The sequence below is a fragment of the Limulus polyphemus genome, unplaced genomic scaffold (genome assembly GCF_000517525.1).
Source record: "Limulus polyphemus unplaced genomic scaffold, Limulus_polyphemus-2.1.2 Scaffold3930, whole genome shotgun sequence".
NCBI lineage: Eukaryota > Metazoa > Arthropoda > Merostomata > Xiphosura > Limulidae > Limulus > Limulus polyphemus.
The window spans coordinates 2780-30232 of NW_013669540.1; the positions used below are offsets into that span (position 1 = coordinate 2780).

Genomic DNA, 27453 nt, shown 5'->3' on the forward strand with positions numbered 1-27453 from the left:
AGAGTTATATTCGGAAAGAATAAACCTGTTTTATTAAGTAAAGACTTGTGTCGTTAAAGTTTCGTTGGAACGAAGTTACGGAAAAATCAATTAACAAACGGAGACGTAACAACGCTAAAATCCGAGTTTATATTCCCTGATGTAGATAACCAAATGTGGCTCTGCTCTAAAACAAACAGAAATAGAAGAAGAAACAGAGAAGGTTTGTTTGTCTGTAGTTAAGCACAAAGCTACACAATGGGCTATCTGTGCTCTGCCCACCACGGGTATCGAAACCCGGATTCTAGCGTTGTAAGTTTGTAGACATACCGCTGTGCCACTGGGAGGGCAGAAACAGAGAAACGATATTTACATGCTTTACATGTGTTGACCACGATTGAAGTATTCTGCTTGATTTTATTTTTACTACTCTTTCTCTACTTATACACACACACACACCCCGTTGGCTCAGTGGTTAATCTGAAGGCTTACAACATTAAAAACCGTGTTTGGATATCATCAGTGAGTACAGTACAGATAGCCAATTGTGTAGCTGTGCTCTTATCAACGAAAAAACAAACAAATCTATTTACAGTGCCCTCTATAAGTGGTGATCATCTAGTAGGTTTTGGGGAAAATGGAGTCTGGGAAGGTTGGAGTATACCTTGCTTGTCGTACTTTCCCTATTTTGCGTACTTGGAGTTACAAAAAGTCTTCATGCCTAAGTTCTTCCTTCATATCAACAAGCAAAAAGAACAAAGAAACCGCCGTTATTCCTGAACAGATTTTTAAGCAGAAGACTGCTGAAGATTTTGCAAACGTTAAGTCTGAACTTGAAAAGGTAGGACTAAGCTAACGCCACAGTTATTACATTTACAATACTATTATTACCAATACCACTAACGTGAGTACTGGAACATAAGTTACGCCGTTATGGGATAGCGGTAATGGTGTATGATGATTAGTGTAAATTGTGTTTTTGAATATTATAATTTATAAGATCTAACATTATTATTGTTATTACTTTTTTGGCGAAATATTATTTTTCAATTTTTGACATACTATTTCTGCTTATTCACCTTGAATTTGAAATTAAGTTCAACAGATTAGGCATGTAATTTGTATTGCAAAGCACTTTTTAAACAGAGATTTATTTGGAATGTATATGACTTATATGCCTGTGGATCAAATTTTGAAAAGTTGTGGTTATATTTTCACTTGATGCTTTTCTACTATCTCTTGAGTCCAGTTCAGTTTGAAATTGAAAGGCTGTTCCATAATAGGGGCTTTGCAAACATTTTAAGTTTATAAAATATCAAAGTCAATAGCCAATATGTATAAAGCACAAAAATTGCATTTTGTACCACTTCATATTGACTCAGTGTCAGATAAGAAGTTTAAAATTTTTATCAATAGGGTGAATCTAATGTTAGCCCACGTTAAATCTGCACCTGGTGAAGCTTGAAGAGATCTGAAGAGGGCATACAGTTTTCCTCATATGTTTTTCATTTCAGTGATGAAACAAATTGAATATTAAACCTTGAAAGATTAGCTTTCATTTGTAATTAATTAATACTTTTTCAAAAACAAATCAAACAGAATGGCAGCTATCATGCTGTTTACATCTGGAAGTGGTCTAGATACATATAATTGTATGCAGCTCATTTTAACAGCCTCTTAGACATTTGAAAATCAACATGCTCAAAGAATACAATTAGATTCTTAAAGAAATGTATCATATAATCTTGCATGTTAATATAAGATTTATTTTATTACTACTTGAAAAACAAATTTGGGTGAACAATGCTTAAACTTATACCAGGCATACTTGATTTTGTCTAACAGAGGGTCTGCAATGTTTTTCTCATTAACCTGGATATACATATATATATGTATCATATTTTCTTTGTATTATTATAACTGTATTAATAGTTTTTGACCATGTAAGTTAGCTCCTATATTTTAAACATATTTCATTTTAGTCACTGGCTGTCATTTCTTCACTGGCAAGTATTAGTTTAAGTTTAATGGCAACTTCATTATAAGTTTTGGCTATTTTCATGTCTGAAACACTCAGATGTGCATGACATTACATGTTCATTGGTGATTCTTGATGAAGACTCATATATATGCTAAGACAAGTTTAAAAAATAATTTCACTATATCTCTTCTTTCAGAAACATTTGTATATTGAAAGCTCATTTTTTTCCTGCAGTGTTCAGTCATCTTTTTTTTTTTTTCATTATGTATTATAGAATTTTGGCACTCATTACATTAGCTTTCAGTTAACATTCAAATTTTTTATCTTTCTTCACTTTATTTTCTTGATTTAGTGTAAAAAAAGTTACTAGTTCTAAATTGAATTTAAGTTAAAGATTCCAATACAGTTTTTATTTTCTTGTATTACTTTGATTTCTTGTTTTGATCCAACCCCAAGATTTTGAAGTTATTCCACATTCTGTGATTTTTTTTCACTGGTATATTCTCCATTGTTGTTAACCCTGTGTTAAAATTTTGGCACTTCAAAAATTTAACAGATAGAAAAACAATTCTCATTAGTCATATTTGAAGGTATGTTGTTGTCATCAAAAAGAGAAGGAAAGGCCACCCTTAAATGGTCTTTGTCCTTTGCTGTTGTTTTTACATATTCTTCAGTGAGTTTCTTGAATACATCTCAATTCCTAAGATTTTCCCCCTCTTTTCTTCCTCACTTGAATGTTGCATTTTTGCAGATTCTTTGTCTCAACTTCAGGCTGACTATCATTTGCCTGGTCCTCCCCAAACTTCAGACTTCTTTATGGCTTGTGGTCAGAAGTCTTCCTTTTCTCTAGAGTTGCAATCCCTTTATTCTTCTCTTATCTTGGGGATCTATCCCTACTTCAACTGGGGAAAGTTGTACCAACCTATTTTTCATGCTGCCCCCATTTCTTCCTCAGCAGTTGCCCAGCTCACCTGATTTCTTTGTTGCTGGGATTCCTTCATAACACTTTGACACAGAGGATGGATTCATTAAGTCTGAATGTACACCATCTTGGACATTAGGCATCCCCTATCCTGGTCCTGGGAGGCATCATTTGCTATGACCTCCGTTCTCATGCAGGAGTCTACTTGTTTTGGCTGTCTTGTCACACTCCCATTCAGTATCTGATTCATTTGGGAAGATGATATAAACCCTATAACCCAAGCACTTTCGAAAGATGGACCTTTCCAAATCATTTGCATTTAAAGTTTTATTATCTTGTATCAACACTTCTTGAACCTACGTGTTTTTCTGACATCATGATTGATTCATTTGATAGTCTTTGGGTGAGTCCAATCTTCTATACATTTTTTAGACATAAAGCTTCTGGCTTTCAAAACTCTCATGTCTCCATACGTGTGAGATTCTGTCTCTTTTTGAGACTCTAACTTCTCATAGAATCATTTCTTCCTCTGGGCTTGTCCTTTTGCATCTCCTTCAGTGAGCTCTGGCAATTCAGTGGAATATGCCCTATGGTCCCCTCTCTTTTCTTTACATCCATCTCGTTATCTTCTGTGATCATGGTGGCTGTTTCAGTTTAATGTGAGAGTTATGAATTAGATAGTTTATATAGCATGAATGTTAAATTTTATTTTTAAAAACTTTAGCTTTTTGCAAGTTTATTTACAAATAGTTTACAAATCATACATTGCGTAGTTCAATAGTTATGAATTGGTGATTGTTATATTATTGCATCCACCTGCATCAATTTGCCCCTATACCAGATCCTTCTACAAGCTCCCTGTTATTACTTCCTGTTCATTTTTCTCAATGGCATAACTTTAAGACAATACTTTATGTGCTTGCTGTGGGTTTCTCTTACATGTTGTATAACTTTAGTTATACCTACACTTTGGATGATTTTTTTTTTAAACTTGTCTTATTGGTTTTGTGTTTATTGTTTATTTTCAAAAAAGAAATTCTGAGATGTTTCAGATGTGAATTCTCATGTTCATGTCTCTGACATCAAGTCTCCTAGTGCTCCTAATCTGCCACTTCTGGAGTCTAGTGTTGCCTGAGTGTTGGGGTAGGCCCCCTTCCTGCAGATGTCCAACTCCTCATATGCAGAGGTGTAGTCTTGCATGAGGTCTAATGTTTCTTCTCTTGGCTCAGAGGCTGTGTTTATGGGGAATCATTGGCGGACTGGTAAGAATTTGGACACATCCTGTGTCCTTCATTTCACATCTCCTCCATTTTCTATCCTATTGGTTGTCTTTCCCCTTCCTAAGGATTGTCTTACATCCAGTCATTGAGCACAAGCCATCCAGGATCTTCTGCACAAAGAGGCCATAGTGGGTGTCAACTTCTTTCTTAAGGGTTTTATTCCTGTTGGTTTGTATTACCAAAGAAGACAAGCGATTGCTGACCTATCATCAATCTTTCTCATCTTAATTGTTACCTCCATCCTCCTCGGTTTACCATGGAGTCAATACTTTCCTTCCTTGTGGCATTTTGCACCTGGTCTATGGATGACAAAGCTTGATGTTGCCGATGCCTATATTCATATTCCGATCGCGGAGTCTTCATGTCATTATCTCTGTTTTGTGCACAAGAGACAGGTTTTCAGTTTCTCGCTCTACCTACCTTTCAGCATAGTATCTGCCCCATATGTCTTTGCTGGAAAGTCGTATCCTTTTCACATCATCTCCACTTATTGGGTATTATATGGATGACTGGCTTTTTCTCGGTCCTTTCTGCCACTTGGCAGAGCTTCACACTTGAGCTCTTTTATCTGAAGCTGTAAGAGCTGGGTTTCTCATCAAACCGGAGAAGTCTGCTCTTACTCACACACAGTAACTCATCCATTTAAGGGCATTTTTCAATTCACATCTCAGTCAGGCCCAACCTTCTCCTCTATGCCTTCAGGCCATGGAATGGATTATTCTTTTAATACAGTTGTTGCCTTCTCCACCAGCACATGCAGTTCTATCTATTTTGGGGATGTGGGCATCCTTGGAATCACTTGTTCCTTTGGGTTGGGCTGATATGGCTTCCCTTCATTGGTCATTACGAGACCAATGGAACATTTGCATGAATGCACTGGATTGTCTGGTGACCCTGTTGGGCTCTAGCCTGCTCAATCTTGGCTGGTGGTTGGACAGGGACAACACAACAGTAGGTGTTCCTTTTCCACCCCCACATCCAGAGATACATCCTTTCACGGATGCTTCTCTCCAAGGATGGGAAGCTTGTGTAAGGGATATGGAATTCAAGGGCCTCTGGACAGATGAGGAATCTTCTCTCTGCTTCAGTCTTTTATAGCTTCCAGCAATTCGGTGAGATATGTCTTGAACTCTTGAATTGTTGTGAAGGAAGGTGGTAATGCTTCACTCAGACAATTCCACTTGGCCTCTTACATTTCCAAGTAAGGGAGCACTCATTCCAGGTCTCTTTGTTTTCAGATATTGGATCTTCTCTTTTGGGCCCACAATCATAAGATTGTTCTCCTTGCTTGTCATGTTCTAGGTGTTATGAATTTATTGGCCAATCAATTAACTTGTCCCAACAGAGTTCTTCCCACAGAATGGATGCTTCATCCACAAGTTTTTCATTGGATGTGTTCTTGTCTTGGGCTGCCTCAGATTGATGCTTTCTCCACTCACTGGAATGCCCAGTTCTCATCCTTTTGGTCTCCTGTCCCTCCCCCTTGGGCTTTGGGCATAGATGCTCTCAGCCAGGATTGGACAGGTTTTCATCTTTGCATGTTCCCTCCAATTCATCTGTTATCTATGGTTCTTACACTGATTCACTCCTCGTCCTGTCAAGTTCTTTTGGTGGCACCATATTGGATGGGTCAGCCTTAGTTTCCACTCCTTCAGTATCTTGAGGAGTGCCAACCTCTTCCACTTTCTCTCTGGCCATCCCTCTTATGTCAGCCTCAGTCAGACATTCTCCATCTGGTGATCACCATTCTCCAGCTTCACACCTGGCTTTTATGCAGTCTGTTGCATGACATCAGGGATTGATCTCTCGGATGGTATCTTTATTAACGAGGTCCATTTGGCATTCTTCATTGGATTTTTATCAATGGAAATGGCTTGCTTATCATCAGTGGTTTTTCTGACATGGTTTTAATTCTTGTCATCCTACTGTGCTGCATGTTTCTTAATGCATTCTGATATGGTTATTTGACAAAGACTTGGCACTTTTATCCATTTGTTTTTATAAGGCAGTTTTGTCAGCTACTTTTCATTTTTTTCGGGGAGATCTAAAGTTTTTGAGTCCCTGGTTTTGTCCATGTTTCTGAAATCTTTTTGAGTTATCAGTCCTCTACATCCTTTCCAGATTCCTAATAGGGATATCTTGGTGGTTCTCCATGCCTTATCTCATCCACTCTTTGAACCCTGGTCATCATGTTCCCTATATCACCTTTTGTTTAAGACTTATTTGCTTCTCTTGTTGACTAACGGACATCGATATTCAAATGTGTTTGAGATTCATGTTCACAAGACTCTTTACCATTCCACTTATGTTCTGTTAGATCCTGATACGTCCTTTCTTTCCAAAACTTCAGGCTGGTACATGGACCAAGCCTAGTACATTTATATCTCATTATTTACATGATTTGGTGGTTGCCTCATCAGAAGGTTTTTGGCTACCTCCCATTGCTATTCTCCACGCCCAGCTAATTTGTAAAAGAGGTGAATGCCTTCATTTCTTTTTTGTTTATTTCTATTCTTTTTCAGCAACCCTTTTGTCATTTTCATTTGGATCCCACTCTGTGGCGGTTGTTTCCTGGTCAGGTATACTTATTACAAATCCACACTAGCTACCAGTTGACTAATTTAAAAAAATAATAAATTCCTGGTAGCAACAAGCTCTGTTGAGATGGGGTGTTATATAAAACCATCTTGCACACTTTCAGGGTGATAAATAATTATAACACAGAAAAATACACTACTGGACCACCACTTATGGACTATCAGGAGTAAATCTTAAGGGAATTTTGCCCATCCCTAGATTGAATAAATAGGGGGCAATTTGCTTTTCAAAATGGGTAACATGGCTCACCTATTACACTGTCTCCGGAGCATCGTTCCTTGGGACTTCCCAATGCGAGTAGTACCCTCCCCCCATTTCTCCTTGTGGAGCTTGAGAGTCATTAGCACTCCAAGTTTCCAGTTGCTGGAGTGGTGGACAGAGTAATGCTTGAACTCATTATTCCACTAAAGGAAAAGAGGGTGAAGCTGGGTGTTCTTCTACCAATAAGCCTGGATAGTTTTCCCAGATGTAACTTTAGGAGCAGGACCAGCCTATGCGGAAGCATCCTCATCATTCCAGTCCAGTGATGACTCTTTGCAATCCAGTTGAGTTGAGCATGGCCCTTCTTTTTTGTCATTCTTTTAATTTTGATGAAGAGAGTCCTCAACTCCTCATAATTCCACATGCAGAGTATCAATTCCTATACCATTAATCGGACTTAAGTTTGTTCCACATCCTCCTGGTAATTCCAGGAGCAGGGCGTGTTGCCTTTCAGGTTAGGGAGTTAGGATTTTGGTTCTTAATCTCAGGCTGGGTAATCTCTGTTTTCAGGTTGAATGAGGTGTAACATGTCCCATAATTCAGAGTTTGGTATGATGCATTTTGCACTTCTTCAGGTTGGGGCAAGGGCTTGTTCACTTTTATGTCACTTGCCTTCTCTTCATAACTTTGGTGGCTTGACATGCAGTATTCTGTAACTTTCAGGTTGTGTTCCATAATAATACCACATTACTAAACAAGACCAAATATAAAGCGGTCCACAGCCCTATAATTCCAATTATGAGACGTACCTCATCTGCCTGGTTGGAACCTGGACAAATATATGTTCTTCTAATGAGGTTAGAATTTTGCCTCTATAACCGGTATGCCTTTACCACCCAGGAATCAGGTTTCATGTTGTCCGGGTGAAGAGCATACCTGTTCGAGAAGTAGTGTAGACCCCATAAGTGTACTGTTACTATTTCTAATTTTTACATCCCTTTTTTCCATGCAGATGCTTTCTGTGTGGATCTTGCTTTCACCAGCCCCTCCACCTTGTCAGTATGGGATTCTAGCTAAAGTGTGAGAAGAGGTGTGTTTGAAAAGTTAACATTTTCATATACAGAAAATATATTCCCAATAATACTTATCTCCTCTCACACTCTCCACAATATGGCTGGTTTTGGGTCTACTAATTTGGACCACCTCAAAGTGAATAGAAACTAATACCGGGGAGCTTACTTATGTATCTGGTATAGGGGTGCATTGATGCAGGTGGAGAGAATTGCAAGATTTAAATTGCTATAGGCAATTAGTGGGGTATAAAGGGTGGAGCAAGTGAGGTAAGATCCATACGAATGTTTAGGTGGGCAGAGAAGATAAACTTTTGTTGGGATAAAGCTAAAGTGGGAGAGGAGTTAAGTATTACTGGAAATACATTTTTGGTATAGGAAAATGTTCACCTTTAAACTCTTCAATTAGAACTTTGATTTAAATTATTTTCAGTTTGATTTTTCCTTTTAATGAAATTTAATTTTGGGGCATGTAACCAAATATTAGGGTTTTAAGTGTTTTTCAATGTTGCCATTACAATGACCTAGGCTTATACAGCAGATCAACTTTTACATATAATAAATAAATAATCATCAGACAGTGTCTTGGTTCATCTGGATTATATATTCATGTGTCCATGTTTATGACATCTCCCAAGGGTGACATTCTGTAATAGGGGTTACTAACTAATATAGTCGTGACTAGAAGCATCCTGATGGTCATTGGTACACTGCCATTGTGCACCTGTGATGATAAATTCTGGATTACTGATCTTCTGCTTCTGTTACTTCAGCTGAACCATCCCTATCAGATGAATTTGACCAATTGTTTCTGTGCCTACTTTTGCATTTCTTTCTGACTTTCTTCATGACTTACCACCAAAAATTATTACATAATGTACTGTAAGCCACCATGATTGTGAGTGCAAGTTTGTCAACTGATTTAGTGGAATAGAGAAATATTACTGTAGCTTTTAAAAAGAAAAAATACAACAAAAAATCTGCTATCAGCAAAAAGAAGATTGTTACGTGAAACAGTAAAATATTTGCATGTTGGTATCACCTGGAAGTTATTCTTAAAGTCTTGCTTTACAGTACCACCCCTTGAAAACTTGTAAATATTGAAACTTCTGTTACAAGTGATTGACATGTTCTTTACAGGTTTTGAAGCTTAGTTAATATCATGTTTAAAATGTCTGCAAAAGCTACATAATCAGTAGAAAGTAATTCTGATGTTGCAAACTATTTCAACCAGTAGTTATTTTTTTTTGACAATGCAATAAAACAAACCATACAACAAGTGCATTGATTTGATGCACCTAGGTTCATGGAATTAAGAATATAAGGTTATTCTAGCCTTATGTTAGACTAGTGAGGCCCCATTTGGAGTACTGTTTGTAGTTGGTTCTACTATTACACAAAGATGGAAAGTGCCAGGCTATTTGAATGTCTCATGGTATTAATATTTTATAGGGAAGGCTTAGATTTTTAAACTTGTTTTCTCTATAGCAAAAGAACATTGGGTAGAAGGGTTCTTGACTAAGGTGTTCAGATTGTCAGGGTTTAGATAGCCTTCCTGTGAGTTGTCTGTTTGACAATGACAAACTTGAGTATTAACTTACAATTTAATAGATTTTGTTCTTAAACAAAAAAAATGTTTGCTTTACTTGTTTATGTCATATTTGCAGATGGTCTATTTTCTTTTAAAGTTTTGTTTGATAGGTTTATGGATGTAAAGCATTGTATTTAAATATTAAAAAAAACTTTTTGTATTAGAGGTAAGTTTAATAAACTGAGTAAAATGTTTGTGATGTTCGTGATTAGACCTAACATGGCCTTAGGTCTATATGAACTCAAAATATATTGTACTTCGGGTGAATCATGTTCCATTTGCACTCAGTAATGCAGTTTAACGTATTTTATGATTCATCTACTTAACGTTTGATAATTTTTACCTTAAACTCATCTATTAAGATACAATGAATATTATGAAAACTATACATAAAACAGTTGAAAGATAAATGAAGTTTGTAACATTATAGCTATGAAAATTCAAAACCACTTATAAAATAATGTCAGTCACTCTTTCAGATTTTAGTTCTGTAAAATCAGGCTTGTGATTTGAGAAAAAGATGATTGGTCATTCAGTCTTAACTTTATGTTGTTGACTCTCATAATCTTGTCTCATTTCTCACTTGGAAGCTAATCATATTGTTCTTGAAGCATGGTTGAACCTCAAAGAAAACATTTGTATGTTTCAATCAAGTGGAAGTCTGTTGGACAAATGGAACCTGGACATTTATAGCATAGGTTACAAATTGACTACAAGTGTCTTAAAGCACTGTAAGAAGAGGGTGGAACTTCTGCCTAACCCATAATATATGTATGTTTACTCAAACAAGATCAATCAACAACACAAGCAGGTGGCTATTATCTATCTATTTTTCCTCACTCCAGACATGGGATACATACTCCGAAGATTGAATTACATGTTTGTTGTTAAGATTGAACACCATGTTGGTATATAGACAACTAGAAATGGACTTTATGCCAAATGATACTCAGTGTAGGGCTGCACTATTAAATTTACATCTGGGTTAGTAAATTTAGAATTTCATTAGTCCAATTATCCAGTGAAAATTTCAGTAAACCAGACTTTCTGGTGTTAATGAAATGGTTGTCATATGTACAGTGGCCTCCTGAAGATTTTAACGTTATCTTAGCGGTAGTATAGTTTTCCTTATATTTCAATGTTGAAATTTCATAAAAAATGTTAATTTAAGCAACAACTTTTCAATTGTTAAAATCATGTCTTCTATCAAACCTAGCTAATGATTTAAGCCTATTGACATGATAAGGCTAATCTTTGGTAAAAAGAGTTTAAACATAATAGGCATTATTAAAAAGCATGATTGTCCACTTTAATTGTTAAACTTTTCTACATCACTTAAAATAATGTTTTGGTGGACTCAATTTTTATGAAAATTATCATTAATTAAAAATACATACCAGTAACACACACACATTTTGTCTTGGGCCATATTGTTTAACATTGTAACAGCATAGGAATATTAATTTTTAGTTTCACTCTAAAGGTAGTTCTCTCTCTGATCAGAAGTTAATATTAATGTATGTATCATTTTGAAGATTGAAAATTCATAGAAATGATAAATATAAAGCTAAGATAATTCATTTACTAAACATAATTTTTTGAATGTTTTGTTAAAGTTGCTGTCCAATACCAGATGTATACTCATTTAGAAAAGAACCTGGAACCAGATCCAACCTCATTTTCATACAGGAATGTATGGTGGTGCTAGAAATATGGTGTGGTAGGAACAAACAGTGGCAGATGTACCAATCTTTACATTGCGCAGAATGGTACCATTAACTCTATACAGACTGGTGAGACCTTCCAGGCATCAATTGCACACCTGAATATCAAATTTCAATATTTAAGTAACAATAATAATTATAGTCCTATTACAACAAATTTTAACTCGATTAAATTTTGGAATTGTTATTTTGTGATTTAGTGTAATTCTCGAAGATAAATATAAAAAAAAATATTCCAACTTACATTTCTGTACAGCTCCAAGGAGTCTCACCTATAAACAATACAATTTTTAAATAATTTTTTCACCTATGCCTAATCATAGATTTTTATTTGCAAAGAAATTATCATTTTTTTTTAAATATCATTAGGTAAGTGAATTCTTATTTCTCTCATGATTTTCCTTCTCTCTGAGGTTTCATAATTATAAGACCTTGATCCCACATTTCATGTTGCAGCATGTCTACACAACTATCAGTGAAACTCAGCTCTGGAAAAAATAGCTACAAAGAAAGTGATTAGATTTAGCTTCTGCAGAGGACAATAGCAGAATCTATTGGCAAGTTTAGAAAATTTATAAACAAATCCAAATCTGGGAATTCCAACACATACTTACCTCCACTGACACTATAACTATTTCTCGATCTTTTGCACTCTTTGCCCATCTAAGTCGTTGAAGATGCTTGCTCCAGTCTTTATATACCCTGCTTGAATGCCCTTAGCAAATTCTAATTTGCAAATTTCTCCACAACATCAATGCACCCTCTATCTAGGTACTGTATATAAGCACCTCATTAAGTTAATGCAATCACTTTTTCTCGACAAAGCATTCAGCATGGGTTTCTATAAACAGAAGTCTTGTGATTATTCACATAATTTACGTTGCGACTTTGAATGTAGTTGGTGTGACTACAGTTATATCTTTCCCTATATTTATAAATTAATTAATTAAAAAAAAACCCTATGGGTATGAATTCCTGAATTAATGTTTCTACTACGAAGGCCAACCAGACCTCTTCTCTTCCACCTCTGCTATCTGATGTTTGTCAACAGCCAGGGGGGGCTGTCAGTGATATTATCCGTTGTAAGATGGAGACATATATGTGGAATGAAGGTGTCTCTCTGGGGGGTTCTGAGGCGGCTTTTGCAAATGACTTGAAACCAGCTGGAGAGAATTTAGACTCACTTTTTCTGGCTCCTTCTTTTACTAGTTCAACCTCAACAAAGGATCCTCTTGTTCAGCCTCCTCCAGCCTCTTTTCTTCAGTTGGTTACTAGTGCATTTCACTCTCCTCCATCGTTGTTGACGGAAAGGACAGCTAGTGACTACTTGTTTTTTCTTTCTCCTTCTGATATTGCTGTTCATGTTGGGAGATTTGCTGCTCAGTTACGAGATGGGATAGATATGTTTATCCAGACAGCATGCTTTGGCTTTTCACTGCCAGGAGGAGGTATATTTAGATCCTCAACAGATGGACCCCCTTTTGGACCTGTAATTACTTTGAACACATCACTGTTTTCTTAGATTCATCTTACTCGCACTACTGTCCTGAGGTATTTATCTTTGATTCAACTTTTGTTGGAAACCTATCACTGTTCCACTCAGTAATTTGAAGATGAGTTGGGGACTTTGTTGGAATTTACTGGGTAGTGATGCCTTGTTAGAAAATGTTCGTTTAACATCTTCTGCCCTTAGGGAGTTACGGGAAGCTCCTTTTGTGGCTTGCCAGAGTTCCAGAGAAGTTGGAATCACGAATTGATTCAGCTCTTTTACATTCTTCTTTATCATCATTAGCTTTTTGCCTTTCTGGTGCTGATTTGAGAGTGTTGGTTTGTAGTGTTTCCTGACCTCCTCCTTCAGTTCTCATGTCTATTGGTTCCCATAATAGAGTCCATCCCTGTTCTCAAGAATCTTTGGCTTGGACATATTGGTGACTATCTCGTGCTCAGGGGAGCAGTGGGAGCATGATTACATCACTTTCTGAACAACTGGAGCTCTTTCAACAGGGATTCATAGGTACTTCTGTTCTGGCTTCAGGGTTGGTTATTCAACTTACATCACCTCCACTATTATCTGCTCAACCTGTTGCCTTTTTACCTCCAACAGATCCACAGCAAGTAGAGTTTCGTTCCCAGGCCATAAGAGAATTTTTAATCAAAAAGGCAGTAGAGAGGGTTGGTTCCATTCTTCCGGGATTTTATTCCCATTTATTTGTTGCACAAAAGAAAACAGGAGATTGGCATCCAATCATTAATATGTCTCGACTCAACCAATTTTTTGATCCTCCTTGCTTTACTATGGAATCTTTTCTCAACCAACGATAGCACTTTTCCACGGGGCTCTGGATACTCAAGTTTAATGTTACCAATGCTTATCTCCATATTCCCATAAAGGAATCTTCCCAAAGGTTTCTCAGATTTGTGCACAATGGTCAGGTACTGCAGTTCAGGGCTCTACTATTTGGTCTTGCATCAGCACCTTATGTTTTCTGCAGAGTTGTATGAGCTTTTTCTCATCATCTGCATTTTTTGGGTCTGTGCACACATCATTATATGGAGGACTGGCTCCTTCTGGCAACATCCTGTCAATTAGTGGAACAACATTCTCACATTCTCCTTTCAGAAGCAACAAAAGTGGGCTTTCTTATCAGACGGGAGAAATCTATTCTGTCACTGACACAATATATCATCCATCTGGGTGTGTTTTTCAATACTCAAGTTGAGCTCAAGCTGTATCAGGTTACAAGCCATGGAAAGAGCTATTAGGCTTTTACTTCTGTCTCCTCCGACTGCGAGAATGGTTCTCTCTCTTTTGGGGATATGGGCATCCCTCAAACCTCTCATTCCTTTGGGCACGAGCACATATAAAGTGCTTTCTGTGGTCACTGTGTGACCAATGGATCATGCATTCTGATCCTTTAGATCATCTTGTCTCATTACTGAGGAGCAACATCGTCAATTGTGAATGGTGGTTGGATCAGAACGACATTACTATTGGGGTACCCATTCCACCACCTCGTCCCAAGATCCATCTGTTTACACATGCATCTCTTCAGGGATGGCGAGCTTATCTTCAAGGTCAGGAGTTCCAGGGTATTTGGAGAGAAGACAAATCTACCCTTCATATCAACGTTCTCAAACTCCTTGCAGTACACTGGGCTATGGTTCAAGATCTGTCTCTCTTGAGGGTAAAAGTTGTCATGATACATTCCAACAATTCCATGGTGGTTTCTCAGATTTCTTGTCAAAGAGGCACACATTCTCGAGACCCTTGTTTTCGTAACCTTAGATCTATTCTGCTGGGGTTGTGCTCATTGTATCAGTCTTTTAGCATGTCATGTTCCAGGAGTGATGAATTTAATTGCAGATCACTTGTCTCGACCCAATCAAATTCTTTTGACAGAATGGATGCTACATCACAAGGTTTTTCAGTAAATTTGCTCTCATTTCAGGTCTCCAACAATTGATGCTTTTGTGGCTCCTTGGAATTCTCAACTGCAGTTGTTTTGGCCTTCGATACCTCATCTTCAAGCATTGGCAGTAGATGTATTCAGTCAGGACTGGACAGGTTTACATCTGTATGCTATTTCCCCGAATCGGCTGTTGTCCCACATTCTAACTATGGTTCTTTCCACACTCTGTCAAGGTCTTCTTGTTGCATCATATTGGCCAGCTTAAACATGGTTTCTGCTTCTTCAATGTCTGCTGGAATGTCCACCTCTGCATCTCCCACACTGGCAGTCTCTATGGCTACAGGTTGGGATCCAATCAAAAGTATATATAACATTGAAGTCCAATAGCCCTAGCCACCAACGTGGAATATAGGTACTATGACCCCTTAATTCCAACCCCAAGTTGTGGAACCTCGGCTATCTGGTTTGGGGCTGGCCTATATTGACAATTACTCATATTCTATTCCACCTTTGATATAGAACTGAGTTCCTGGTGAAGAGCTTACCTGTTCTAGATGTAGTGCGGTTCCCCCACACTTGTACCATCTTTATATTGGTACACTTCTGTCCTATACAGACACTTTCTGTAGGGTTCATGCCTGTGCCAGCCCTCCACCTTCTCAATGTGGGATTCTAGTGTCAGTGGAGGTAAGTATGTTTTGGAAGTTAACATTTTTCTAAACTGAAAATGTATTTCGAATAATACTTACCTCTGCTGACACTCTCCCACCCTACCTCCCCACTAAAAGTCAGTTTATGTCTTGTTAAAGTGATTACATTATCTGAATGAGGTGCTTATATACAGTACCTAGATAGAGGGTGCATTGAAGTTGGTGGAGAAATTTTCAAATTAGAATTTGCCAAGGACCATTGAGTGAGGTATATAAAGACTGGAGCAAGTGTTTTCAATGCTTAGATGGGGAAAGAGTGGAAACCCTGGGGATCGAGAAATAGCTATAGTGTCAGCTGAGGTAAGTATTATTGGAAATACATTTTCAGTGTAAGAAAATGTTAACTTTGATTTATAGTTTTTTACATTCTTTTAATTTATGAAAATGCTATCTGTTTGAAAGTTACAGAATATTTCTTGTATGACAAGAAATTAGATAAGCCTGGTTAGGTTTAGAGAGTACAGTAGGTATATCAGAATATTGTGATCACTCAAGTCCTTGTTTATTCAATATTATTGTTAAATTAATCATAATCATATTCAAACAATGAGCATGAGTAAAATAACTTGTAATATCTAAAAATGAAACAATATTTATTAGATGTAATCTGATCTTGGTCAAGAACATTATTAGCATAAATATTGTTACTTAGTCTGACCTGATGTCATTTTCATGGTTAGGTCCTAGAGTACCAATAAAACTTTGACAGTTTCTGCAGTGTTTTTTACAGTTTATAGCTGAAGTGGTGACTACTGCAGTTGGCAAAGTATCGAAAGAAACATGTTAATAAATATCAATTAACTTGAACCTGACTGGATATACAAAATGGAACTTTCTGCTCAATCTGATCAACAATAAAAAAATTGAAATTCTTTGACAGAAGGAATTATTTTATTATTTTTCAAGACAGCATCTCACAACAAATTTGTTGACATTTCAAGCATAAAAAACATTAAAACTAAATTAAATTACGTGAATTTTTGTGAGCCAGAACTAGATATAGTATATTAAGATTATTCATGTGTCATGTAACTTGTTTTAGTATTTCCATTGTGAGAAGGAAAAAAAAACCAAGCAATATCGATGAAACCACTCTGATTCAGTAAAGGTTAATGCCATTAATATTATGGAGACCAATCCTGCAACCCATTAGCTGCTATGTGTTGCTCCATTTGGATTTCACTTTAACCTAATGGATGATAACTTGACAGTCTGTCCCTTACATTAACACATTCCTTGAAGAGTAGGAATATTGAGCAAATAGAGGTTTACAATGTTATTGGACTTCAGTCACATCAAGCATGTGTGGAATGTTGGGAGATGTGTCCCATCTAATGACTAGACACTAAAGATGTCCTGGAAAGAGCTCTTTCAGAGAAGTGGTCTAAAATATTTCCACGATTTATCAGACTGTTATTTTAAGTATCCTATATCGGTACCAGGCAACCCTTGCTATTTATGATATCTAAATTATTTCATAATATCATGATCTTTAAAAAATATAAAGCCATCTCTGTCAATTGTTCACTTACAAGCATAAACTGAATGACCAATCATTTGCACTTATGATTACATGACATACCATCAGATAGGACTTGCATAAAAAATGAGCTGATAAATGTTATTATGTGTTTTTATAACTAAATTTTAATTTACCTTTGTTTTCTGCAGTGTATATACTGGGCTTAATAGAAATTAAAAGATGGGGATTGTTGTTGGTATTTTTAATGTTATGTGATTACAACACTAAACTTTTATCAGAACACATAAGTAATATAATCCTTTTATCTTATGAGTATAGTGGCAAATTTTCATTACATTTCATATCTAAAAAGGAATACTGGTTAGTTATCTTGTTTTTTGGAATTCAGAAAAACATCTAGTATAATAATTTGTTTTGTGTATGTATGTTTTATCATCTTACTTAGAACTGGGTCAGCTATGGATGGAGTGTTGAATCCAAGGAAGATGACAGATCAACATATCGTACATGCTGTTTTATGGGAATAACCGTGTGTCTAGTGGGAGGTGGTTTTGTTCTCATGTATATGCCTGACTTCAGGTGTGTGTTCCTTTCATTTTTTTTTTCCAGGTTGTAAACTGAATTTTGTACACTCTTTTTGTATTTCAGCAAGCCCCCCAGTGATATGTTAAAACTTGTATAATTGTTCAGAGTGTGTAACAGCCTGTTTTTAAAGTTCAGCCTGTAAAAAGTGTATATTTATAGAAATATAATTTCATGCTCTTCATTTAAAGTGTAAAATTTAGTTTTTAATTGTACCTATATACATATGCCCTGAAGGAGATACTCACTGTGACCAATGATTCATGAATATTGTCAGTAAGAAAAATTACCCTCAACTATTTAGTAGAAAGCAAAAGACAACATATGTTTGAAACATATTTGTTTCTAAGACTTTCAATATATCACCTTCACAAAAGGTTTTGCTGGAAATATTCTATATTTCAGTCAGTTTCAGCCTGTAATTTGTCAAATTAGCCATTATTTTAAAGGCTGGTAGCAGCAGACATTGCTGGGAATCCTGTTTAGGGTTGGATGAATATATTTATTGAAATATCTTTCATCAGATCATAAGTATATATACGGAGTAATTGAGTAAAACTGGTTTGGGTTAATGAAACATTGTTAATTAATGATAGTTTGTTATGTAAAAAATAGGAGTACACATCAATTAACAGCATCCATACAATGTTAATCTGAGAATATCACCTTAAAAAATTGCACTTCTTAAGTTCATAGTAAGGGATCTCACATCTTTTTAAGCTTAGTTACCTGAGATAGGGAGAATCAGTAATAATTTTTGTTTTTGCCCATCTTTTCTTTCTCTGTAAAAAATATATTAAAACTATTCATTTTTCTAGTTAGCTTTGATAACCCTTGAATTATCAACTTGTTTTTGTACAATTTATTGCTGGTGTGGTCCACAAGTTACATCATATTGAATAATTTTAGAAATGCTACTTACCTTCTGCATAACTAATAGCTATTACCTCATGTGCAATGGCTGTGAAATGTCCTGCACATGTCACATAACTTAAACAGACTTCACCCCTACATGTGTCTATATGTATTGGACCAGCCAATGACATAGTCATTATGATGGTTTAACTCTCCACCAACAGGAGTGTGATTCAACCTCCATGCACAGTAATTGCTGTGAGTACCAACACATGATCATAGGTTCATTCTTTCCCTGCCACTGCCTGTGTTCAGACATGTTTTTGCTGTGCTTTTTGAATTTCTAGTTGCTTTGATTTCCTTTTTTTTATGTAATCCTGCTTTAGTTTTATCCTAGTTGCACATTGTTTCACCCACCTGATTGCAACTTCATTTTCTCTAGCTGCCATATTTTGTCCTTGTGTTACTGCTTACAACAATGACTGCATAAACAAAACAGTCCTGAGGTCCATACATTCTTCTTCAGGCATTTTCTCATTTTGATGATGACAAAACCTTGTTGAAACGTTGTACATTTGCTGTTATGTTAAACTTATATTAAAGTTTTTCTTCATTACCCATTCAAGCCGTCTCCAAGCATTAAATGTACCACATGATTAACCTCAGGTAGGTCAAATTGTGCATGTCACAACCTTTCACAGAGTTAAATTCAAAATTTAATTAAATTATTTTTATTAATGTACATGAACAAACTCAGCATCAGAATGTAGAATATAAATCAAAGGTTAGTATTATTTAAGTTTTAAGTTCTTTATTTTATAAGGAAATATTTGTAAAACATTCTTATTCTTCCCTAGTATGAGAGCTATGGCATTTGTTATCTCTGTCTTCTCTCTTCTCTAATTTTGCCCTTGTTCCTCTCCATTCATTTTTACTTCCCTCTATGTTGTGGTGGCTCATTTGCTCCAAGGATATTACTCCATTTGACTTGAATCTTTACACTGATACCATTCTTTCCAAAACAGTCCACTTCTCTGCACATACTAGTTACTTTTCCCATGCATGTTGTTCAGATTTTATGCCCACCACTAATCTTGAATTATTACCCACCTAAATCATGTGTTTTCATGTGAACTGAGCTAGTACATGATGTAATCATCATATGGCAATAGCCTTCCATTAATAGGAACACCATAAGCACCTGCACTCAAAATTAATATCATTTTTAAACTTGGCACTGCCGTTAACAGATGTCTTTAATTTTGCTGTTCAGTTTTGAAAGATTTTGCATGACTTTTGTAATTAATTTGATTTAGTAAGCTTTTTCATCATATTTACTGTCTTTTTGACTATTTCTTCTTTCAGTGCATTCTTATTCTTCATTTTTGACTTTAGTGAGATTTATAATTCCATTTCTCACTTATTCATTTTTGAACAGTGCTAATAGCTGTGTTAGGGTAACTTTTCATGTTTTTATTCAACCTGCCTATTCATGTTTCTGCTGCTTCATCTGGAATGAGACTAGTTAATGTCCTCTATCATGGTTGTTTGCACATTGTAATGTCTCAAAACTCCTCACAGCTTCTTCCATGTTTTTGACTGCTGAGACTTCTTTGTCTGTGGAAAATGTTACCACCAAATTTCACCATTAATGGTTCCTCTGTCTCCTGTGCATTCTTCATTTCTGAGCCTGTCCATCAGGTCAACATTTTTGTCCAGTTCTTTCCACAATCTGGTTTTGCTCTGGTCTCATTGTTCACCATTGAGGAACTCATCATTCCTATCTCCCTTTGCAGATTGTGTGGGGTTTGTACTATGTTTTCTCTTTCTTCTATGTCCTCTGTTTCTTTTTAATCTTTATTCTGTGCTTTCATGCTGCAGTTTTATTCTTTCCTCCTCCTTCTGACTTTAGTTCCCATGCTAGGATTTTTTTTGTCTTAGCATCATTCCCTATCATCCTCCTTTTTTTCCACGATCCCTTTCACATGGCTTACAGTTGCAGGTGGTATGTTTCTTGCTATTGATCCATTAGGCACTCTCTGCCTCAGGACCACTCTTCTTTTGCTTATCATTTAAACTTCTTTACCAGGCTGTTTGACCGAGATTGTCAGTCCACACCATGGTAGGATATTTTGTGGTCTTGTAAGCTGCCTTTTTCCAATGGTTCCATCTTTTCTTCCCCTGCACTTCTACCTTCTTTCTTCTGCTCCAGTTTATTTGCCTGATTGGGACTTTCTTTTAGTTTTTTACATTTTCACTCAGACTCTGTTTGTATTTGAATCCTTGACCACCCATTCCTTCTCTTACCTTTTGTTGAAGGCATCTTTTCTTCTCCTTCTGGTTTGAGGTCATCTCTATTCCAATGTTTATGCCCTATATGCCTCCCATACTCTATTCCATAAATCATGTTACCTTTGTTCTTTGACCACTCTGACCTACTAATGGGAAGTTTTGGGGCGAAATGGGTCCATTTCCCTTGTATTGTTTCCTGCCTGCAGTGGTTGTACTGATCCTGGTCATTTTTCTTGCTTTGTTTGGGTAATCTGATGTTTCATGACACATGGAGCTCCCTTTTGGTATGCTTGAAAGTGCCTATTATTACTGTATTTCCCCCCCTCCTCATCCAGGGATTTTTAGTCCACTACTCGCTGACTCTGTCATGTCACTTTTCATCATATTTGTCCCTTGATGTTTTGTGACCATTGGACAAAATCTTAGACAGAGAATGTGGACAATGCACAACACATCTTCTTCATGATTTATTAGCAGTTTCATTTCCATTTAGACTTCTAACCCAGTCACCAATTTGAATTGAGTAAGTATCTCATTTATTTATTTACCCACTTTTGATAATAGTTTCTCATCTCCAACTTGGAACCTATCCAATGGCTGGTGTTGCTTGATATAGTATACTTACTTTTCTATACCTGCATCAGTAACAGAAAGTGTAGAGCCTATCAGGGGAGTGCCTGCCCACTTCCCTGGCTTGCACATGGCAGCTTTTCAAAATATGTTTCATGATAACCCATTGCACTTTCCCCAGTAAAAGTAACAGAAAGTGTAAAGCCTATCAGGGGAGTGCCTGCCCACTTCCCTGGCTTGCACATGGCAGCTTTTCAAAATATGTTTCATGATAACCCATTGCACTTTCCCCAGTAAAAGACCTTTACATTGGTTAATTCTGATTGGGTCGAGGCACTTCTCTGGAGTCTTCCTAGTGTGAGTTGCCTCTATCTTTGAATGAAGCACAAGAGACCCTTGCCATTCCCAGTTCCTAGCTGCTGAAGTGAATGACTCATTGGTATTGCAATCCCTCCAGAGAGAGTTCTGGTGGTTTTGACCAGCCGAATGGGTCAAAATGTTCTCTTTGGGAGACAGGAAGGAACCTTAGTCCTCCTTTCTGTATATATGGTGAGTAAATTGTACAGCAGAACACATACCAAACATCATTATTGCCTTAGCCACACTACACCTCCTGTCCATCCAATCTATTGTATGCAAATGCATGGTTGGTCATGTATTTTTTCTGCCCATCCTTGCAACACATTAATTCATTTTTGCTTGCTTCCTTTCATATTTCCATTTGAGTGAAAAGTGTACCCTATCAGAGGAGGACACATTTTCCCATAAGTGTTACTCCTCTAGTAAGCCCCCTCTATATGGTTTTCATGCTCCAAGGGCTATCTACTTCTGATGCCTTCTCTTAAGGGAGCTCATCTAGATTTTCTCATTTGCACTAGCTTCTCCAACACATCAGAGTGGGATTCTAACTGCTATGTGCAAAGAGTTAAGTGGATTATTTTGGAAGTTAACATTTCCTTTACCTGAAAGTGCATCTTCCATAGCTGCTTACTCTCTTCACACCTTTTAATCATTCCTCCCCACTACTGGTGCATATTACTACTGCCTGGTCTAAGAATGAAGTTAGTTTTGAGTGCAAATGCTAATGTGTATCTACTGTATATGGAGGATGTATCACCTTCCAACTGGTGGAGAGCTATTGTTACTTGACCATTACATCATGTATTAGCACAGTTTAAGTCAAAACACATGATGTAAGTGGGAGATAGTTCAAGGCTAGTGGCATGTGTAAAATCTCAACAGCAGTTGCTTGAAAAATAGCTTTGAGATGCAAATGAGGGCCCTTTTTCCTTCCACAATAGTATCTATCTCATGTAAGTATTTGACTTAGACGAAATTGCATAAAGCCTCAGCCATTCTAGGCATTTTAACATTCAGCCTACCTCAGTGACACATAACCATCAGCATTGGATTTTCCTGATATCCTTTGTTCTACTATCACAATAACTTAACAATAATAACTCATTAAGCAAAACATATTCCCTGCTCAAGAAAGTTGAGGTCTCTCACCAATGCTTCACTTGGTGATTCCCAGTCTTGTGGAAGTCATACTGCATGGGCTTTCCCTTTCTGTTGCTATTTGAGAAAGGAGCTTATCTTTTTAATTGATCAGCACCAGCCTCCTCCACCATCTTTAATGAGGGATTATAGCTAAGTTACATTTCTAATGTTAACATTTTCCTTATGTGAAAATGTATTTCAGATTATTACTTCTTTGCACTACTTCCCACTATGATCATATGCTAGTACGGACAGGGATTACTTTTCATGGAGATTGTGTCACTTTATTGGTGGAGAACTACAGCATTAGGACCATTAGATCATAGGCTGGTGTGATACACATCGATACGTGGTGGTAGGAGTTTGTTGAATATTAACTTTACGTTTTTACTTGTAACAGAACTAAGATAAAGGACTGAAGAAACAATTGGGTAAAATAATTTTTGTCTAAGTAAAATATCTAGGTAATCCTAGCCTTCAATGGTGGAATTACTTGCAATATTTTTTGTGTGTGCAACTTGTGCAACCAACAAAATCATAGACCTACAAGCAATATGGTGCATTTATAATTTAGAGAAATGCTCTTAAAAAGCCAGTTGATTCTACGTGGATGTCATTGATGATCCTGAGGTTAAACAGTTTTTAGTAATGTAGATATTAGTATAAAATGTGAGCTGACGTTGTGTAACAAAGCTTGTTCTTTAACACATTCATGACATGATTTCTCTAATTATGCAATAGGAACGTAAAGCCTTATTGTGAACTCTGTTTTAGATACTGCTAATTTTATGGCCTTATGTTATGTTGAATGACTGCATTGACAGCTTTCTCTTGAGTGGTACATGACATCCTTTCTATACCCATTTAATCTTTGGTCATCATGTGCCATTGGTGGTTCACACTATGAATTAAATAATAATAATCAAATGAAAGTTGTTGTTTTTTATGTATGAAAGAAGTCTCAATTATTTTTTTGCTTCAGTTACTCACAATGATACATTTAATGCTAGTCTCTAGATGTAATTTTAAAATATAAAGTGATTTAATCATGTACATTTTTTCTAATTCAGTTGTCCTTTGGATATGGTATCCATGCTCCACCAGTGGTACATGATGGAAGGCATGACTTTATTATAGCCATCCATACAAAATAAATGCTTTCATATAGGACTGGAGATATGAGGTTCAGTTTTATATTATGGGTGCTGTGTACTACAGGTGGCTCACGACGTCCAACAGAAAACATGCAAACGTACCACTGGTGGCGCATGATATCGTGAATGTGTTAACTAGCTGAAAACAAGTGTTTTTAGTGTTCAATATTTATTTAGAAATACTAACAAAAATTCCAATTATGTATGTTACAGAAGCAAACAATGGTCAGTGAGGGAAGCTTTCTTACAGCTCCACAGAAGAGAAAAGTTAGGCTTACCACTGATAGACAAAAACCTCATAGATCCAAGCAAAATCGATCTCCCATCTGATGAAGAGTTAGGAGATACTGAAATAATTATATAAATGAATAACAATGTTAACACCACATATGAAAATGTTAGACTAAGTAGCCTGCTGGTGTATTCCTTGCATCTGGACTGTAGATAAAGTAGTGTTTTGTAGTTATTCTAAATGGGATATTAAACTATAATTATTACAGATGATGGCTGAAGTATTGTATTTCCTTCATTATTTCATTCTCTGGAGAGGATAGAAACTACCATATACGAAATGAAAAAGTAAGATCTGTTTCTAGACGTTTGCTTGCTTCATGACGTAGCACATTACATGGGGAAACTAGGTGCAATATAGAAAAATATTGAAAAGTAGCAGTTAGATAAAAAAAAAAAGTTAACATTTGTTTTGAAAGTTTTGATACAATATTACTAGAGAGTATTGCCAGAAATTTGTTATTGCAATGTGTTTCACCAAATCTTTGCTTACCAAGAGAATTTTGCCTACTCTTTGGTTGCTTAGGTATTGTTTAGCATAGGTTGCAACAATGTGTACCATAGGCAGATCACATGATGCATGCCACCAACCTATGTATAGATTTATCCAGTCAGAAAGACTACTGTTATAACACTTAGGGCATTGATGGCTGTAGTTTCAGTTGTATTTTAATGGTGATATTCTGATAGTTTGTTCTAGGGATAATCTAAAAATCTAGTGTCATAAATCAAATAAATGTATCCCAAAACAAAGTTGTTACAAGTTTATCTTGTCATTCATACTTCTTCCATTAATGTGTAATATTTATTACTAAAGTTTTGTGATTGTTGAGGCTGTAAATAGAACTTGGTTTGACACACTCATGTCAAAGTAAAAAACAGTTGGAAGATAACTTGTAACTTGTGCTTAAATTGGCATGAAAGTACATAACTAGGCAGTTCAAGTACTTATTTTGGCAAATCATTTGGGCATAAAAAGTTTCAAAATTGTTAAATTTAGTGAAATATGGGTACAGTAGTGGCAGTAATAGCAATCACAAAGAGACGATTCAAACAGTCTTACATTGTTGATTTAATAACCTGTTTATAATCTGAAAGCAGGATGTTTTCAAATTTATAATTACATTAGATCAAGCTGGATAATTTATCATAATGGTTGTAAAGTTTAATTTCACTTACCTTCTGTAACCAAAAAAATCAGTAACAGAAAATTTAAAATAATGTCATCTGTATTACTGATTATTATATTTGCATATAGTGCCAATGCATAATACATCTAATGCCAGGATTATAGTAATACTCCCATGAGTGTGAGAAAAATCAAGTCACTTATTTTGTAAGTTATCAAGTCCTCATTTAGATAACCCATACTCTTAACTTTATTAGATATCATGGGCCACAGAGAAAATGCCTTTCTTATTACCTTATTTTTCTATTTTCCCAACACACAAACAGTAATTGCAAAAGTTAGTGGACCTTCATTTTTTGACTGGGCCATCAAACCATGAAATATATTAAACCTAAGGTATGATATGATAATAACCCTAAAGAGCATATACCTTTATATTTAGTTGTACATACAATTTGATTTTCAATAACCTCTTACATATAAGCAAAATAAATTACATTCATAGCCAAAAACAACACAGTATGAGCTGTTAGTGTCACTAGTATATGTGATTGCATTTTGAGGTACTGAAATTTAAATTTAGTGAATATATTGTACTTGTAAAAAAAAGAGAGGGGGGAATTATTTGTTGAATGTTTTCTTACTGAATTTTCTGTTTACTTTAATTAAACTGTGCTGTGATGTTTCCTGTTTATCAGTTAAAGATGATTTGTTTAGTTAATTTATTTGTTAAAAGGATGGTAACATCTGATAAAAAAAAAATATATCCATCTACTCTCATGTCTGAATAAGACTGATAGTTCAATGTGCAGTTATCATGCAGCTAATGATGCCATTCATTGACAAATAATGTGCTCCAAGTGGTTTTGCTGAGTTATTAGCCCTTCAGCAAAAGAAGGATGTGGGAATTCACTCTGATTTTCAAGTCATTGAGAAAATAGCCTGATTAAATTAGGAGTACATGGTCACCTTGAACAAATTAAGATCAGAAATATTACACATCTTTAGCGTATATTTCAAGACAAGAAGGCATAACACTGGAAAATATGTTCAGACAGGGAATGGTTACAATAATGCAGCCTGATGATAGTATTTAGGAATGTGCAAGGCTAAAGGCTTGATGAATGGACATCATCACAGATTGGTCATGTGGGAGTTGTCCCACGATAAGGTTGAATGATTTGGCTGAAGGACAACATGAAGGATTGACTAATGGAAAGATTTCCTTTTTTAGCATAATGGGCTTGGTTTTATTACCAAGAACTTGACTGGGTAAATTGCCTGTAAGGTGGAAGAGTTGGTGGAGAATCAAATGTAACCAACTTAAAAATTAATACAACTAATTCTGTATATCATACTGACAGAGTAGCATAAATATAAACACACGTACACAGACAGACACAATTCAAACCTATAATGACTAAATTGTATTAAATCATAAATAGAATACCCTCATTAACAATAGATTCAGCCGTAAACTCATTGATACAACTAATTCTGTATATCATACTGACAGAGTAGTATAAATATAAACACACGTACACAGACACACACAATTCAAACCTATAATGACTAAATTGTATTAAATCATAAATAGAATACCCTTATTAACAATTGATTCAGCCGTAAACTCTCCAATAACTCGACTGGTTTGGCCAATATAGGAAATTTAGATTAACCCTAAATCCACATATTAAGTTAACAATGCAGAATAATCCTTATAAGTAATGAAATTAATAATAATAAAATTAGTTTAAACATCATAACCAAAAATACAAATGAAACAAACTTTAAAAAATCTATGACCACATTCCACACAGTTGCTATACACAAAACCTAAATTCACTTTTATAAACAAAAGCACAATGGCAAAGACAATAGATATTTGCTATTTGTGAAACAGCAATAGACCTTTAATACTTAAATGTTTGAGAATATACCAATTCCATCTTTAACAAGCTATATTAAACAAGATAAAAGATAAGATACAAATATTTCTGAATTTACAAAGTTACTACGGGTTAGTTTTGCTGAAGTTCCAAAGTGTACTACAGTGAGGTTTTTTTGTAAAATTTTTACTGGTTTCCCTGCTGTGCCAAAGTGTAATGCAGTGAAGCTTGTTCTAAATATT

At 35.9% G+C, this 27453-nt stretch overlaps 1 protein-coding gene across 1 annotated transcript; it reads left to right on the forward strand.

The window, feature by feature from the left end:
- The first annotated feature begins 588 nt into the window (after positions 1–588).
- On the forward strand, positions 589–24406 carry LOC106470302 (NADH dehydrogenase [ubiquinone] 1 beta subcomplex subunit 11, mitochondrial-like). The gene is made up of 3 exons (XM_013930848.2): positions 589–820; positions 17395–17528; positions 24116–24406. Exons 1-3 carry the CDS (start codon positions 617–619, stop codon positions 24264–24266), a joined length of 489 nt encoding a protein of 162 aa, XP_013786302.1. The 5' UTR covers positions 589–616; the 3' UTR covers positions 24267–24406.
- The last annotated feature ends 3047 nt before the right edge of the window (positions 24407–27453 follow it).